Here is a 15,519-nt window from a genome sequence, read left to right as displayed (position 1 = left end):
TGATTGTAATTTCTTTTTTGTATCTAATTCTTCTTTTGAATTTATTATTTTTTGTACTATATGTTGTTGCATTTTTACTCCACTTTTATCTATTTGTATTCCTAAAAACTCTATCTGTTTTTTCGAATTTCTTTTCACTTAAACTTATTCCCGATTTTACTATTATATCTGTAAATTGTTCTAATAATTTTAAATGTTCCTCTTTAATTTTTGTATATAGCAGTATAACATCTATGTATACTATACAATTAGGTAATTGTTTAAAATAACTATCCATAAAATATTGATATCTACCTGATGCATTTTTATATACAAATGATAATACGTTCCATTCATAAAATCCTTGTGGTATCGTAAATGCGGTTAATTCCTTAGAATTTTCATCTAACCTTAAGTGGTAAAATCCTGATTTATAATCAAATTTACTAAAATAATTATATCCTTGCATTTGTCTTATTTTTAGTATCTTATTTGGTACTGGATAATTACATGTCATAGTTTTTGCATTTAAATTTCTATAGTCAATAACCCTTCTACTTTTTTCTCTTTTTTGTTCACTATGTTTATTTACTATAAATGCTGGACTATTGTGTTTAATATTGCTTTTTTGTATATACAGTTTTTCTAATAATTCATCTATATGCATTTTAAATTCTTTTAAATCGTCAAAATTATATGTTAATGGTTTTGAGTTATTATGCTATTTTTATCTATTAATTCAATTTTTATAATAGTTTTATGTTTTTCCCATCCTTTTAATGGATTTTCACTATATAATTGTCTTAATTTTTTCTTTATTATTTCTACATTATCTATTATAAATATAGTTATTTTTTTTATTTATCGAAAATACAACTAGTTCTACTGTCTCTTCTGTATTTTTTATATTTTCTAACTTTTGTGTAATTTTTTCAATTCCTTTTATCCAATCAGTTTCTTTCTTATTTTATTAATAACTCTTTTTGCTCTTACTTTTTGTTTACATGGTGTTGTAAACCACCAATCTTTTTAGTTATTATATGTGGGTATAATTTATCTAAAAATGACATTCCTAAAATCATATCTTTTGATGTTAGTTCATAATTATAGATTTCTTCTATTGTTATTATTTCATCCCATATCTGTATTTTTACATTTTTAGCTTTATATGTAATTAAACTTCCTTCATTATTAAATCCTTTGACTACTATTGGTGTTTTTTAACTTATCCCATTTACTTTCTGGTAAACAGTTGTATCTACATAAGTTTGCTTCTACTCCTGTATCTATCATAGGTGTATAATACCTATTATAATATCCTTCTACTATTATTTTTACAAGTACATATATTTTCATATCATGTTAAAGCTCTTTTTATGAATAATCTTTCTTTATTATATGTAATAGATAATTGTGTATATTCTATATTGTATGGTTTTACTCGTCTAACCATTTTATTCCTAATATTATGTTTGTTTTTTGCATTTCTTCCTTTATTTCAAATTCTATTTTTATTTTTCTGACTCTTATTATTATTTCTTTTTTCTGCCGTATCATTAATGTTTATTAGACTCCTTGGTAGATCTGGGCATATATCACTATTAGATTTTATTTCTTCACTTTTTACTAGATATTTTGCTTTTAATTTTCTTCTTGTCTAGTGTTTAAGAGTATTAAATATTCTTTTTCATTTATTGTTCCTGTTTTATAATATTGATTTAAATTAACTGTTGAAGTTGTTTCATAACTTGTTCTTTTTGATGAGCTTGATGATTCTGTTTTTTCATGAGCTATTCTTTTTGTTGTACTTATTCTATCATTTATTATTTCTAAATCTTCTTCTATATCTATGTCTTTGTAACTATAATCATTATTATCAATTGTTTTTACAAATTGTTCGAAAGAACTTTCTATTTGTATTTTATTAATTTTATTTTTTCCTGTTATTTTATGTTTTGTTGTTAATACATATAGATTTTTACATCTTTCTGTAAATATTTTAAATCCTGGAGTTAGTTCTATTCCTGATATTTTTTAATATAATACTAATGATTTATCTATATTTTTATCTGTTATTGCTACTGAATAATTCATACTTATTATAAATTTAAATTTTTGGTATATTAAATTTCCTTTTATGGCTGTTATTATACTTTTTTGTATAGGTTTTATAATTCTATCATCTGCTAAATATAATTCTATTGGTGTATCTATTCCTTCTATAAACATGCTTTTATTAATATCTCTATTCCTCCAAGGTGTACATATTTTATTGGGTCTTTACTTTTTTTATCGTTTATTTCTTTATTAATTATTCTCTTTGTTACCAGTGGTATACTAGCTCTTCCTTTTGCATATCTACAGTCTATTACATGTTCTTTTTGGCTTACTACGTAGTATTCTTCCTTTTTTCTACTAAATATATTTTTTATTGTTGGTATTTTAAATATTTTTTCTACACTTAAGTCTAACTCTTTTCCTTTTATTTCAAATATATTACTGTCAAATATTATTTTTTGATCTGTTCATTCTTCATTTAAATATTCTTCCTTTGTTATTATTTTTATATCTTCTTTAGTCATTTAATTCATCTAAATCACTATCTATTTCATTATCTGTTTTATTTTTCAAAATTTCATATATACTATCTTCACTTTCTAATTCATAATCTATATAATCTATCTGATATATTCTGTATTTTCTATTTTTATTTCTGATATTTGTTTCTTTTTTGGATTTTTTGGTAATTTACAATTTCTAGCTAAATGTTCTAGTTTTCCACAATTATAACAAGTACATTCTTTTATAGATTCTTTTTCCGATATGGTCTTTTATGTTTATAATTCTTTACATAATATATTTTTCTTGGTTTCTTATACTTATATTTTGATTTTTTGTATTTCTTATATTTCTTATGTCTTTTTCTTTTCTTATAATATCTTTCTTGACATTCAAATTGAGGTGCTATTTTATCTTTGCAACATGCTAAATTTTTTATTAATGTTTTTTTTTATCATTTTTATTTCTTCTCTATATTTTTCACATAGAATTCTATACCATTGTTGTAAAAATTTTATTATTGCTCCTAGGGTATCTACTATTTTTGCTTCATCACAACTCTTTATTATTTTGGAACTAAATGGTTCAGGTAATTTACTAAAATATAATCTTCTTATTTCTTTACTTTCTTCTATATTATATGTTCCTTTATAATAATATTCTTTAAATGCGTACGTATACTCATCTATATAACACATATTACATATTGCTAGTTTTAACATTAAATTTCTATTTATATCTTTTTCTTTATTTTGCTCTTCTTCTTCTGTTGTTACACTACTAAATTCATCTCTTATAGCTATTTCATATTTTTTAAATATTTCTGTTGGTAGTATTTTAGTAGGTGTTGATGTTCCTTCTGTTTTATTATCAGATTTTAGTACTTTTTTACTTGCTTCGGCTAGGTTTAAAAATCATAATTTTACTGTTCCTATTAATGTCTTTTCTATATATTCTGGTGTGTTTGTTGTATCGTTATTATTATCTAATAATTGTTTTGACATTATCCTACCCATAGTTGTATTGTTTTATTTGTTTCTATTACACAGTCTAAATCTAAAAAATTGTAATTAATTATTTGTTTTGGTGTCCATTTATTATATTTTTCCTTTGGATTATATCCTTTAAACTTACTTTTGTAATTATATGTTGGTTTTCTTATTTCTGATGTACTAGGTATTATATTTTTATCTAGAGTATTTACTTCTGTACTTATTAGTTATAGATTTTCTTCATTAATTATTTCTTGTTTTTCATTAATTTCTAGTTTTCCTATGTTTTCTAGAATTTCTGTATATGTTTCACTATCTTCCGAATCATAATTATCTGTTTCTTCAGCATCTATTGCATTTATTTCTTATTCATTGGTTTCTGGTTCTTTATCTTTTTCTTCTTTTTATTTCTGTCTTTTTTCATACAAATCTTTTAGCATTTGTAGTTCTTTTTCTATTTCAACAATCCTACTATTTTTAGTTTCTTCTATTTTTCATATTTCTTCAGTGGTTTGTTATTTTATTTTATCTATTTTCTTTTTTCTGTCCATCTCTTCGTTTTCTCTTTCAATTCTTACCATGGCTGCCAACTTATCTTCAAATTTCAATTCTTCTTTTTCTAACATTAAATATAATTGTTCACCTATTTTCTTATATCTTCTTCCTAAATTAGAGAATACTATTTTTATTTTTGATCCTTCGTGATTTTCATATGTTTTTTTGTATGTTATGAATTCTTCTTTATTCATTTTATTTAAATGTATATAGGTTATGTTGATATATATATTCTAGACTATCTATTGTTGATTCTAAATTTGATATTTCTTCTTTTTGTTCATTTATTGAATTTTTACTAACTCCGACAATTATGTTATACTGTAGTCTTTCTATCCTTATTTGTAATTCTTTACGTTTTTTAGATATTATTTGTTTTAATTCTTTATATTGTTGTGGTTTTTGTACGTTATTCATCTAATTAATTTTTATAATATTTTGGTGGATATCTAAATTTAATTTTATCATAATTAATAAATTAATCAAATAAATCCAAATATATACTAAACAGCATAGACTTTGATACCATTTGTAGGGGGTGACTCCGAGATCAATAATGAAATGCCTATTTTAGGGACAGTTTCTTTGGACAATATCTTGATTTGCCTGAGAACAACAATGCTCATTTTCAAATAACCATGGTGTATGGTCTTCTCAACCGTAGGTTTATGTATGAAAATAAAGATAATATAGATGAAGTATGGATAAATTATTGTTGCATTCCAATTGATTTTGGTTGGAAGGAGTTTGTCATAGTTACTGAAGTAAAATATTATCCTCCTTTTGAACCTATATCTATTCTAACCCAAAAAAGCATCCCGCATATCAAAAGAAAAAGGCAAGTCAAGTGATGGTGATGACTTGTTGTTCGTTGTTGGTCCAAACTTCAAAAATATAAATTTAATAGAAGATTTGAAAGGTAAAAGACTTCCAAAGAAGCACAAACAATCATTGTGTTTGATTTGGTTTATGCATAATATTCTTTGGGCGAGAGACGTTAACAACAACATACCACTTGATTTAATAAAGTTCTCCGAGGATCTTGAGGCATTTAATAGCTATCCTTGGGATTTTGAAAGCTTCAAAATGATTGTCAAATATTTGTTTATTCTGTTAATGTCAAAGACAGTCAACTTATATGACTTTCCATAGACTTTCAATGTAAATATTTTTTTTATTATGATTCATTTATTTTTTATTGAATAACGCTTTTGATTTATTGGCATAATTTTATAGGCTTTTATATTTGAAGTCATTCCTTATCTCAGGTAACAAGTGAACTACCAAGAAGAAATTTCATGTCCAAGAATCCTGAGATGATTGTCGGCCAAAAGTGATAAAAAAACAAAATTTCTCGATCTTTTCAATCCCCCAGAGGAAGCAGTAAGTCTAATTCTAATTAAGTTTTTATTTAAATTAATATTTTATTTAAATGAGTTAATCATCATTCTAATATATGCATTGATTTATTTTAGATTGTGCATTCGTGGCTTGTTCTGATCAATCGAGAGTTGAAGATGTCATTTGTTCTTACTTTACAATCTACGAAAACTTTATCGGATCCTAAGGTAATTGATAGAATAAAAAGGAATTGATTAAAGCAACAACCATTACAAGAAAAACACTCTGGGAGAGTGGGCTTGTTGTATGGTGATAGTGGTGATGAAGTTGTTGTTGATGGTAGTGATAATGGTGCTGCTGTTGGGGCTAATGATACTCCTCTTCCAGTTTTTGAAATAACAAATTAGTATGATTATGATCATACTGATTTTACTGATTTTGGTGGTCGACATACCCCTTCTTTAAATTGGAATACTATAGATTTCTCATAGGGAACGAGTAGTCAATTTTTTGGAGATCCTGCCCCTCCGAGCTTATGTTGTGCATGTAAATGTCAAAACTGCACGACAAAATAAGATGAAGTAATTAATGCTATTTATGCATTAACTACTTTTGTAAAGAAATTGACATCTAAGAACGGTGTCATTCCATCAAAGAGGATTTCAGATCCATACACTCCATTAGAGGATAAAGTTAAGAGGAGAAAAAGAGAAATTTCTAATGTATTTTCAAGCATAAAAAAAATGCAAACTTACAACTCCCCAGTCTTGCACTTTTAAGCAATGTATAAGGGCTACAGAAGAGCAACATGAGTTGAAAAAGGTGAATATTTATTATCTATTCCAATAAACAAATAGACTACATATCTTTTTAAATAGATTACACATCTATTGAAATTATCAAATAGATATAGACATCTATTGCAACAGATGACTAACCTATTGTATTAGATGCATTATCTGTTGCAAGAAATGTCTTATTTGTTTGTGAAAATCAAACAGGTCTTCCTACTATTTTAATTTGTCCCAACAAATGAACTATCTGTTGCAACACATGGGTCATTTGTTGGGACAAATTAAATCAAGACTTCCTACTATTTTAATTTATTCCACTGATATTGGCCTGATCAGTACCACAAACAGAAGGTATGGGATGCAAGTTTAACTTTAGAAATTGCACCTTGGCTTGATCCCTTATTTTAAATTTAGTAGTTCCGTTGCAAGTTTCATTCTTAGTTGTAGTTCTTCCCATCCCTCGGTGCTCGCAAAGCAGTTTCCTTGGACTTGTGTTTATTTCCTTGGCAGTGATCATTCAAACTACACTTACTAGTCACAGTTATCTGGTAAAGTGCACAATTCCAGTCCACTTTATCATTTTTATTTTTCAACAATGAGTGACAAATTTTTATTTTTGAATACACTTTCATTTTTGCAGATCATTCAGATTTTTATTTTTCATGTCAATTTCATTGGCCAGATTCCCTACAATTTCATTTCTACCTTGTGTTCTTCTTTAATAAAGTCTGAGATGAGATAGTCTTCATCTCCAAACTTGACACATACATGAGCAAAATCATCATTAAATTGTAATAGGGTATCGACACTACCTTTTTGGTTTCTTAGCCTTATCAGTTCAGACCTATCAAACTTAACAAAATACAGGATTTTATTTGAAGGATCAATGCCCAATCGATAAAAAACAACATTCACAAAATCATTGTACTTTATGTGTGTTGTCACGATAACCTGATCAGAAGTATTTCCTACGTATGAAGTGGGTCCATCTGCAAGCACCTTATTCTTCCTACCTCATCAGTGATAGAAATCAAACAGTGTTGTATCTTCAGTTTCCATCATAAAGATGAAGTAGTGTACAAAACTACGGAGGCTCAAAGGGTAACCCATCCAGTAGCAAGAACTGTATTGAGTGCTTCCAACAGATGGTCCATCTATTGCAATAGATGGGTCATCTGTTGGAACAACTCAATCCAGGTTTTTAGTTCTTCCAACAGATGACCACTCTGTTGTAAATTTGGAGAATTGTGTTTTTTAATAGAGTTAACAGAAATTGAAGAAGAATTGTGTTTTTTTAATAGAGTTAATAGAAAAAGACTTGAAAGGAATTGATGAAGAATATTGTAGTTCAAATTTGTAAAACCATTTGATAATGTCCTTGATTTTAGGCATTGTTTGAGGAGCATTAGACATTAAAATGGGGAGGTGAGTTATGTAACTGATAGTTGGAGAGAAAAAGTGTGAGAATTTTTTTTTTGTAATTAGTTTTGGGAGTTGAGATTTTAAGTAATATTAGTAACTTACGGTGTAACTTTAAGTAAATTTTTAACTAAAATTTACATGTATACACTAACTAAAGTTACCTTATTACATTATATACCAATTTGGTAAAGTATTTACACATATCCCAAACTATTTACATAAATCCTTTTCTTTTCAACTTTCTCTCTCTTAAACATTATACATCTTACAACAGGATTTTCTCTTCCGTATTCTACTCTTCCATATTCTCCCACTACATACCCGATATATCCTCCATATTTGAATCCCTTTTTTCATTGGAAAATTCAAGTTAACTGTATCTGGGGGTTACGAATTTGTAAGTTTTGATGATTTATATGATTTTTTTTCAACTTTACCAATTTTTGAATTTGTCCGTATATTTTGTGGATGCATGTTCGTTTTACCTTATTTTGCAAGTATTTTCAAATTTCGTAGTTTGATTTTTTCTATTTTCTTCATATAATACAAGTTCGATTCTTGGGTTGTAGATTTTTCTTTTTTTTTTTTCAACTTTACCTACTTTTTAATTTTTCCGTATATTTTATGGATGCATGTTCATTTATATGAATTTACCTTATTTTGCAAGTATTTTCAAGTTTCATAGTTAGATTTTTTTGGTTTTCTTCATATGATACAAGTTTGATTTTTTATTTTCTTGGTTTGAAGTTGATTTAGGTTAATCAAATTACTGTAAAAATTAGTAATGGATTCTTGTCCTAACTTTATTTTAGGACTTAGTCAGTTAGATTTAAAAAACAGGATATCCCCATTGGGTTTATTCCTGGTACATTTGATTTTGAAGAACCCAATTTTGCAGAGAATCGTTCAAAGCATCGAAACGATCCGACAACAATGAAGAAATTGAAGGAAGCGGCCAGTTCCAGATTGAAGAAGTCAAATTCAATAGCGGCCAGTAAGAAGAAGTTTGACGATTCTGGTCGACCACGTCTTCTGAAGGTATTGATTATACATGTATATTTTACTTACTTTGGAGCATTAATGTATAATATATTGGAACATATTAATTTTTTGGAACACTAATGTATAATATTAGTATTTTGTATAAGGTTACATTACAAACATATTGGTACATAAGACATCATACATTCTCGATGTTTAGATTGTAAAGTATAAGACATTATACATTAGTTATTTTTACCCAAATAATGTATAATATCGATATTCTGAAATATATTTCAATATGTTATACATTGACAGTTCTGAACATCCAAATAGTCATAAAGTCCTAATATTGTATAAGGTGACATTATACATTCTAACAAACTTATAGATTATACATTTTAAGTAGTAAATGTGTATCATGGCATTACACATTACTGCAGTTTAATTATTGAATGTATAAGTTACACTCATACATGTCTAACTATTGTATAATCAGGGTCTGATTTAATATTTTGAATGTATAAGCTAACATCATACATGTGTTACTTTTGTGTAATTAGAGTCTGATTTTATTTTTCGTATAAATTGTCTAAATTAAGTTGATTTTCATACTTTTATTGTACTTATTTGATTATTGGATTATAAATCTGTTTATTGTTCACGGACTGTTATACCTTTATGTGATGGTTATGGTTTATGTTTCTCTTGCTTTAATTGTTTGTGTGTTGTTGAATTTTCTAGCTTTAATTGGTACTAATTCGATTGATAGGTAGTTTACTTTGCCTGATTTTCTGTTCAGGGCTCATTGGTAGGTTTTATAATATTTGCCCCTGTTTGCTCTTATTGTTCGTGTGTATAATGTGTTCGCCTTATTTGCCTGATTTTCTATTTTGGGTTCACTTGTTCGTGTAACTGTGTTGAGTTGATTTTTAATGCTTTTGTGTACTGTTTAGGTTCCATCCACTGTTGCAGTTTTTATGCATTGTATTTACAACATTTGCATTTGTTGTATGTGTTGTTTGTTATCTTGGGTGATTGATGTTATCTGCTTGGCTAATTGTAAAAAGATTTTCGTTAATTATTCATATTAGGAAGTCTTTAACTTTAAAGCCTTCATAATTATTCCTATTAGGAAGGCTTTAACTTTAAAGAGTCTCGTTTGATATTTTTATTGTTAGGCTAGATCTTTTAACAAGTAATTTAATTTAATATATGGTTCTTGTATCACTGATGCTAATATAACATGTTAGTAAAGTTAAAACCTTTAAATGTTGGATTTTTTTTATTTTGTAAATTGTTTTAGATTTCTAATGGATGTTGTTCTTACAACTTTTTAGGCTGCCAACTATTTGAACATCAAGAGCCTGCTAGATCTCACCTGTCAGATTGCGGCTAACATGATCAAAGGAAAGACTCCAAAGGAGATTCGCAAGACCTTCAATATCAAGAATAACTTCACACCTGAAGAGGAGGAGGAGGTCAGGAGGGAGATTGCTTGGGCCTTTGAGTAAAGAAGTGCTCATATTCTGATGCTATAAACACTTTCTATTAATAGTACATATGTTTTCAATGGATGTTTGCTTTTGGAACCAAATTTCGTTGTTCTTAACTTTTGCGTCACTGTTGACACCTAATTTTTGCCCTCCGCAATTAAATTTAATCCTGAGATTTCTTCAATTTTTAATAAAAAAAATAATTTATTTCATCCGAATAAATACGCTCTAAAATATTTATTTGGGTTGATTTCGTATTCACATATGTGAGATCACACAAATTTTTTACTTAAATGAATATTCTTATCAAAATTGGACTTTTTATTTGAATTGAGCTTGGGAATTAATTCAAAAGGGTAAATCTTGATTCAAATATAATTTGTTCTTGAAAGTAATTTATTTGAAAAAAATATGTATTTGATTTTTATTAAATAAAAAAGTCCGGGATTAAACAAGGTATTAATTTATATCGAATTTTGATTCAATTTAGTCAAATTATTAAATTTGATCCTAATTGAAATTAATTGGTCATATTTGCAATGAAATGAACCAATCTAATTTTTAATTGGATCAAAATACTAATTAATTTTGGCCAAATCCTAAATTCTTAATTGGGGTTTATGTTTTAATAACCCCCAAATTCTTAACAATTCCCATCCGTGCCACTCCCTTTTACCCATTCACCAGCCCAACAACAAATTAATAATACCCAGGCCTACTCCAACATCAACCCAGTTTTTGACCCGGCCCATTTCCCCCTTTCTTCTTCAATAGCAGAAAACAACAGCTTTCAATCAACACCAACCATACGCACAACATCATCAACAATTCAACAACCAAAAACATCGATAACACCAACAATTTTCACATTGATAGCTTTTAACACCAATGTTCTCACTTAACAACGACGATCTTAGCCACCCAACGACCCGATCCAAACCCGTCACCATGAGAACAATGTCTCCGACCTGATTTTAAGCCCGACCAGCTTCAACCCGACCTTAATCCGATGCTCACATGCATCACGCGCATCCCATGCAGATTTTATGCAAAGAAAGGACGAGAAGCTTCTAGAAGATTGCTTAGTTGGCTCGTCCAACGTTCAAATCTGAGAATCTCGGGATAACGGTACAAGGTTGGTACATATTGGGATGATTTTGATTGGTTTGAGCGAGATGGTTCTATTTACCCCATTTTCTATTGGCTTTCTTCCAAAATCTGTTGAAGATAATTCAAATGGGTACCCTTGTTGATGAAACCCTAGGCCATAGGAGGATTTGAATTTCAAATCTCAAAATATCCTATTTTGAAAATCCCCGATTTACCCCCAATTCGTCTTCTATATAAGGCCCCCTTAGGTCACTATTTTAGGGGGGAATTTTTCTCTCTTCTTCTCTTTTGGATTGGAAATTCGAGCGTTGAAAAATTCGGGTTGGGAAATTTGAGAGAAAAGACAAGAAAGAGAGAGGAGGAAGAAAGAAAAAGAAAGAAAAGTCCTAAGAAGTTCAATCTTTCAGTAGAAATTCTGTTGATTTTTAGAGAATTTGTCGGCTAGGAAAGAGACTTCGAGTTGACGAGAATATTTTCTGGTGGTCGGAATCCTATCATCAACTCGTCGTCCCATTTTGCTGCCCAAAAACCGGTCAGTGCTCGATTCTTTCTTTGTTGCTGTGTTTTAATGGTGGTAGCAGTAGAGTTTTGGTTTTGATTATTGCGTTGTATGTTGTTGCTTTCTGTAAAGGCCTTAAAATTCCATAAAATTGATGATGTTCTAATAACGTTACAGTACTGTGTTGATCAACTGTTTGAGCCCCTTTTGTTTATTTGAGGGTATGGCTTCATATTTCTTTAAGAGTGTAAGAGTGGGGGATGTTGTATTTAGAACTTTCTTTAACAGTGCAAAAATCTTGTTTTTTTTGATCTATCTTTGGTCGAGGTTGGTCAATTTGAATCTTTCTCGTGAGTTAAACGTTTTTTGTGGATTGGTTCAAATATTAGTGTTCTTGTTCCTGAAAGTTTTCACTAGTTCATCCTTTTGGCTTCGAAAGAGACCCGAAAGGGGTTGGAATCAAGATTAAAATCTTTTTGATCCATCTTCACACGATTTGAATCCTTTCATGAATCGGTTAAAACATCGGTACTATAATTTTTGGAAGCTCTCACCGATTCACCTTTTCAGTCTTAAAAGACTCAAAGGGGTTAGAATTGAGATTAAATCTACCTGTCTGACTCGTTTTTGTGGATCTTTCCCCAATTTCTTTTAAGATATCTGATAGATAACATGTTCATCTTGCTAAGTTTTTAATGTGCAGCTTTTCATTATGTAAATGATGTCATTCATTTTGAATCATAAATCGTAACGTATATTGGCGCAAATGAAATTTCTTTTACTTTAATGCTTCTGTAAGGGAAATGGCCTTGATAAATTACTTCTTCACAATATTATTTTAATCCATATCTTGGGTGTAGTTTTCTAGGAGAACATGCTATAGTTATTCTTTAGCTACTGCTGAAAGTTCTTTCCTGTTGTTCTCATTATGTTCCCGCAATAGGTGAGACATGCATTTGGGGTTATAATCACTGCCTAATGCATAGTAATGGGGGCCATACTTTCTTTCTTTTTTAGTATTTGGTATTTAGGTGGTACTTAAAGAAGCGGATTTATTTTATAAGGTTAATCTGAATCTACAAGGTTATGTCTTTTAGTGTGTTATTTGGAGTATCTTGTTCGTGGTATTATTAGACATATCACTTGTTGTTGTATTTCTTGAATTTTTTACTGTGTCATTAATTTCTTTAGCATGTTAATCCCTAATTCGGAATACTTATTAACTCCTTCCTTGTTTTTTTCTCTTTCCTTTGCATGTACCCTCTTCAGAGTCTAGGAGTCTAAACGGACTCCTTCTCTCTTTACATTTCATGAACGGGCCAAGGAGGACTCTCCTCTGAGTTGAACCCCAAAGAATGACTAAAATGAATTGCATGGCGTACGGATATAAAGATTCGAAAAGAAGAACGGGTTAAAGTCCCGTCTTTGAAGCGGCAAAGAGACGCGAGAGTTTTACTTTCATTTATTCATTCATTGTCGTCTTTGTTATTATCTATTCATTCTTTTTTCATGTATTTTGGGCCTCGAAGCCAAAGTTGTATTTAGTGCAGCTGAAGTGAAAACCCGAGCTAAAGGCTCAAAAATATAGAATTAGGACAGGTAAAAATGGGTCGAAAACCCAACTAGGTTAGAACAGGATCGACGGTTTGGGATTGAAAGCCTAAATCACTACTTCTCCCCTTTCCCCTTTTCCTTTTTGCTTACTTGTTTTACGTGTGTTTTGCGAACCTAGTAAAATTCTTAGTCAAGTCGCTAAAAAACTAGTTTCGTATAAACACCAAAATATTTCAAAAATCGCTTTCTTTCTAAAAAATCAATCACTTTTCGACAAAATTAATCTTTTCGAAGTTAATCAAAAGATGATTTTCAAACAGTCCAGATAACTGCAAGTTAGCGGACGTTTTAGGTGCCTAACACCTTTCTAAAACATTAATAGGAACCGCTTATTCAGAATCTCTAACTTAAAATGATTTTCCTGTTTTAAATCGTTTTAAGTAACTCTCTAAAGGTTTCTTAATTCCTTTTCAAAATTAAGTGGCGACTCTTTTTCAAAATTCAAAATTTCCGCAAAACAGAAATGGCGACTCTGCTGGGAAACTTTAACTAGGTTCTAACCAAATGTTTGATTTCGTCTTTTGATTAACAGTTTATGTGTTTATATATTTCGATTCTGTAAAGTTTTAGTATCGCATCTCATGGCATATTCGTGCATTATTTAAACTATTTTGGGGTTTCGTGGATGTCCCGGCCCCTATTGTTCAATAACAATAATGTGTTGGAAATAAAAACGACTTATTAGCATGTGAGTGGTCTGATGGCTGTTCGTATTTTCAAACTCAAGTTGTCCACTTGAGAACCAGTGTTCAAACCCACTCTAGACACCTAGGATAGAATGAAACCAAAACCCTATTTTAGGCATAAGCCTAGGACGACCCAATACCCGAGTGGGGTATTGGACCCATTAGAAAACCTCCCTACGTCTATTGACTCTGAGTCAATTATAGACAAACCATATTTAGGTGTTGAAGAAAATGTATGCCTGTCTAATTCAATCCATTATCCTTTGGGGGTCGGGAAAAAACTTGATTTGCTTACTTTCGTGAGAAGAATTGAAGCAAGTTAAGCAAGAAATTATTTGAATTGGGAGGTTGTATCTAAGGCACAATTTGAACATCAACGGATATCACCAATATAAAAAATGGACGAAGCTAAGAAGGCGAAGGCTGATAGAAGAAGCACTCAGGAATTAGTATTTTCTATCCCCTGCGTGGGAGCTTATCTTCTTTCATGTTATTTCCCTTTTTCCCTAAAGATTGTATCCCTCTTTTGTTATCGTTTGTAGGCATTTATGCCCTTTTCGTTTATATATAAGTTGGGGGGGACAATGGATTGACTTTAAGGAAACATATATTTTCTTCAAAATCGTTAGGTCTGAACCCTTGGCTCAAAAAGGGTCACCCCAGTTAGGATACACATTATTATAATGTTTTGTGTAATATAATTGTCTTAGGTACTTATGTGTGTTTGTTTGGATCAAAGGCAAGTTTATCCGCTATGCTCCTATGGATGAATTTGTCTATGACTCAAACAACTCTACGTGGTTATGTCTTGTCAAATATTTTGCATTACTTATCACATATGGAAACTAACACATTTGTCTTTGAGTTGTTTTACTTTACAGATAATAGAAACTACTCCGTGTTGATATAAGCTGGCAGAACATCCCTACTTCACCCGGTCAAAAGAGCATAAAATCCTATCCTCTAACCATCATTCAATAATGACTGGAAAGGATGAAGAAAACACATTGACCATCAGGGACAATGTAATAGCGGAACAAAGTGAGATGATTTCAGAACTCGCAAGAAAATTAGAAATACTTCAGCAGGAAATAAATCGCAATCGAGATTTGGCTAACCTGGCCATCACTATCAATGCCCCCGCTCCAGGAGGACACGGGACTCCACTCTAAATTTCTCCCCTCAGTACACCTATTCTCGGGAATCAGCCAAATAACATATCGTCCGTCTCCACTCCTCCATTTGTCCAAAACACCAATCTCAAAAATAACCCAGATGCCTACCATCCATAAAATCCATCTCTAACCCCACAAAACCCATCTCCGAATCCATTCCCTAATCCCCAGAACACATTTTCAAATCAAGAAAATTCATTCCCAAATCCATAAGATTCACTCCCAAACCCACAAAATCCATCAAATCTATTCCTGAATCCACCAAATTCATTTCCAAATCCGCAGAATTCTTCTCTGATTCCACCAAACCACTCTC

At 30.2% G+C, this 15,519-nt stretch overlaps 1 protein-coding gene across 1 annotated transcript; it reads left to right on the top strand.

Moving 5' to 3' along the window:
* Nucleotides 1–8,575: 8,575 nt before the first annotated feature.
* Nucleotides 8,576–10,137, top strand: LOC107868659 (SKP1-like protein 20). Its single transcript, XM_016715332.1, has 2 exons — nucleotides 8,576–8,680; nucleotides 9,964–10,137. Exons 1-2 carry the CDS (start codon nucleotides 8,576–8,578, stop codon nucleotides 10,135–10,137), a joined length of 279 nt encoding a protein of 92 aa, XP_016570818.1.
* The last annotated feature ends 5,382 nt before the right edge of the window (nucleotides 10,138–15,519 follow it).

The sequence above is a fragment of the Capsicum annuum genome, chromosome 4, assembly GCF_002878395.1.
Source record: "Capsicum annuum cultivar UCD-10X-F1 chromosome 4, UCD10Xv1.1, whole genome shotgun sequence".
Taxonomy (NCBI): domain Eukaryota; kingdom Viridiplantae; phylum Streptophyta; class Magnoliopsida; order Solanales; family Solanaceae; genus Capsicum; species Capsicum annuum.
Note: the sequence above shows the minus strand (reverse complement) of the source record. Positions and strands in the feature narration are given on the sequence as shown.

Excerpts from the sequence above, each read along its gene's own strand:
- LOC107868659 (XM_016715332.1), top strand. The coding sequence starts at position 8,576 with ATGAAGAAATTGAAGGAAGCGGCCAGTTCCAGATTGAAGAAGTCAAAT. Across the intron at positions 8,681-9,963 it reads GTCGACCACGTCTTCTGAAG|GCTGCCAACTATTTGAACAT; the intron begins GTATTGATTATA and ends ACAACTTTTTAG.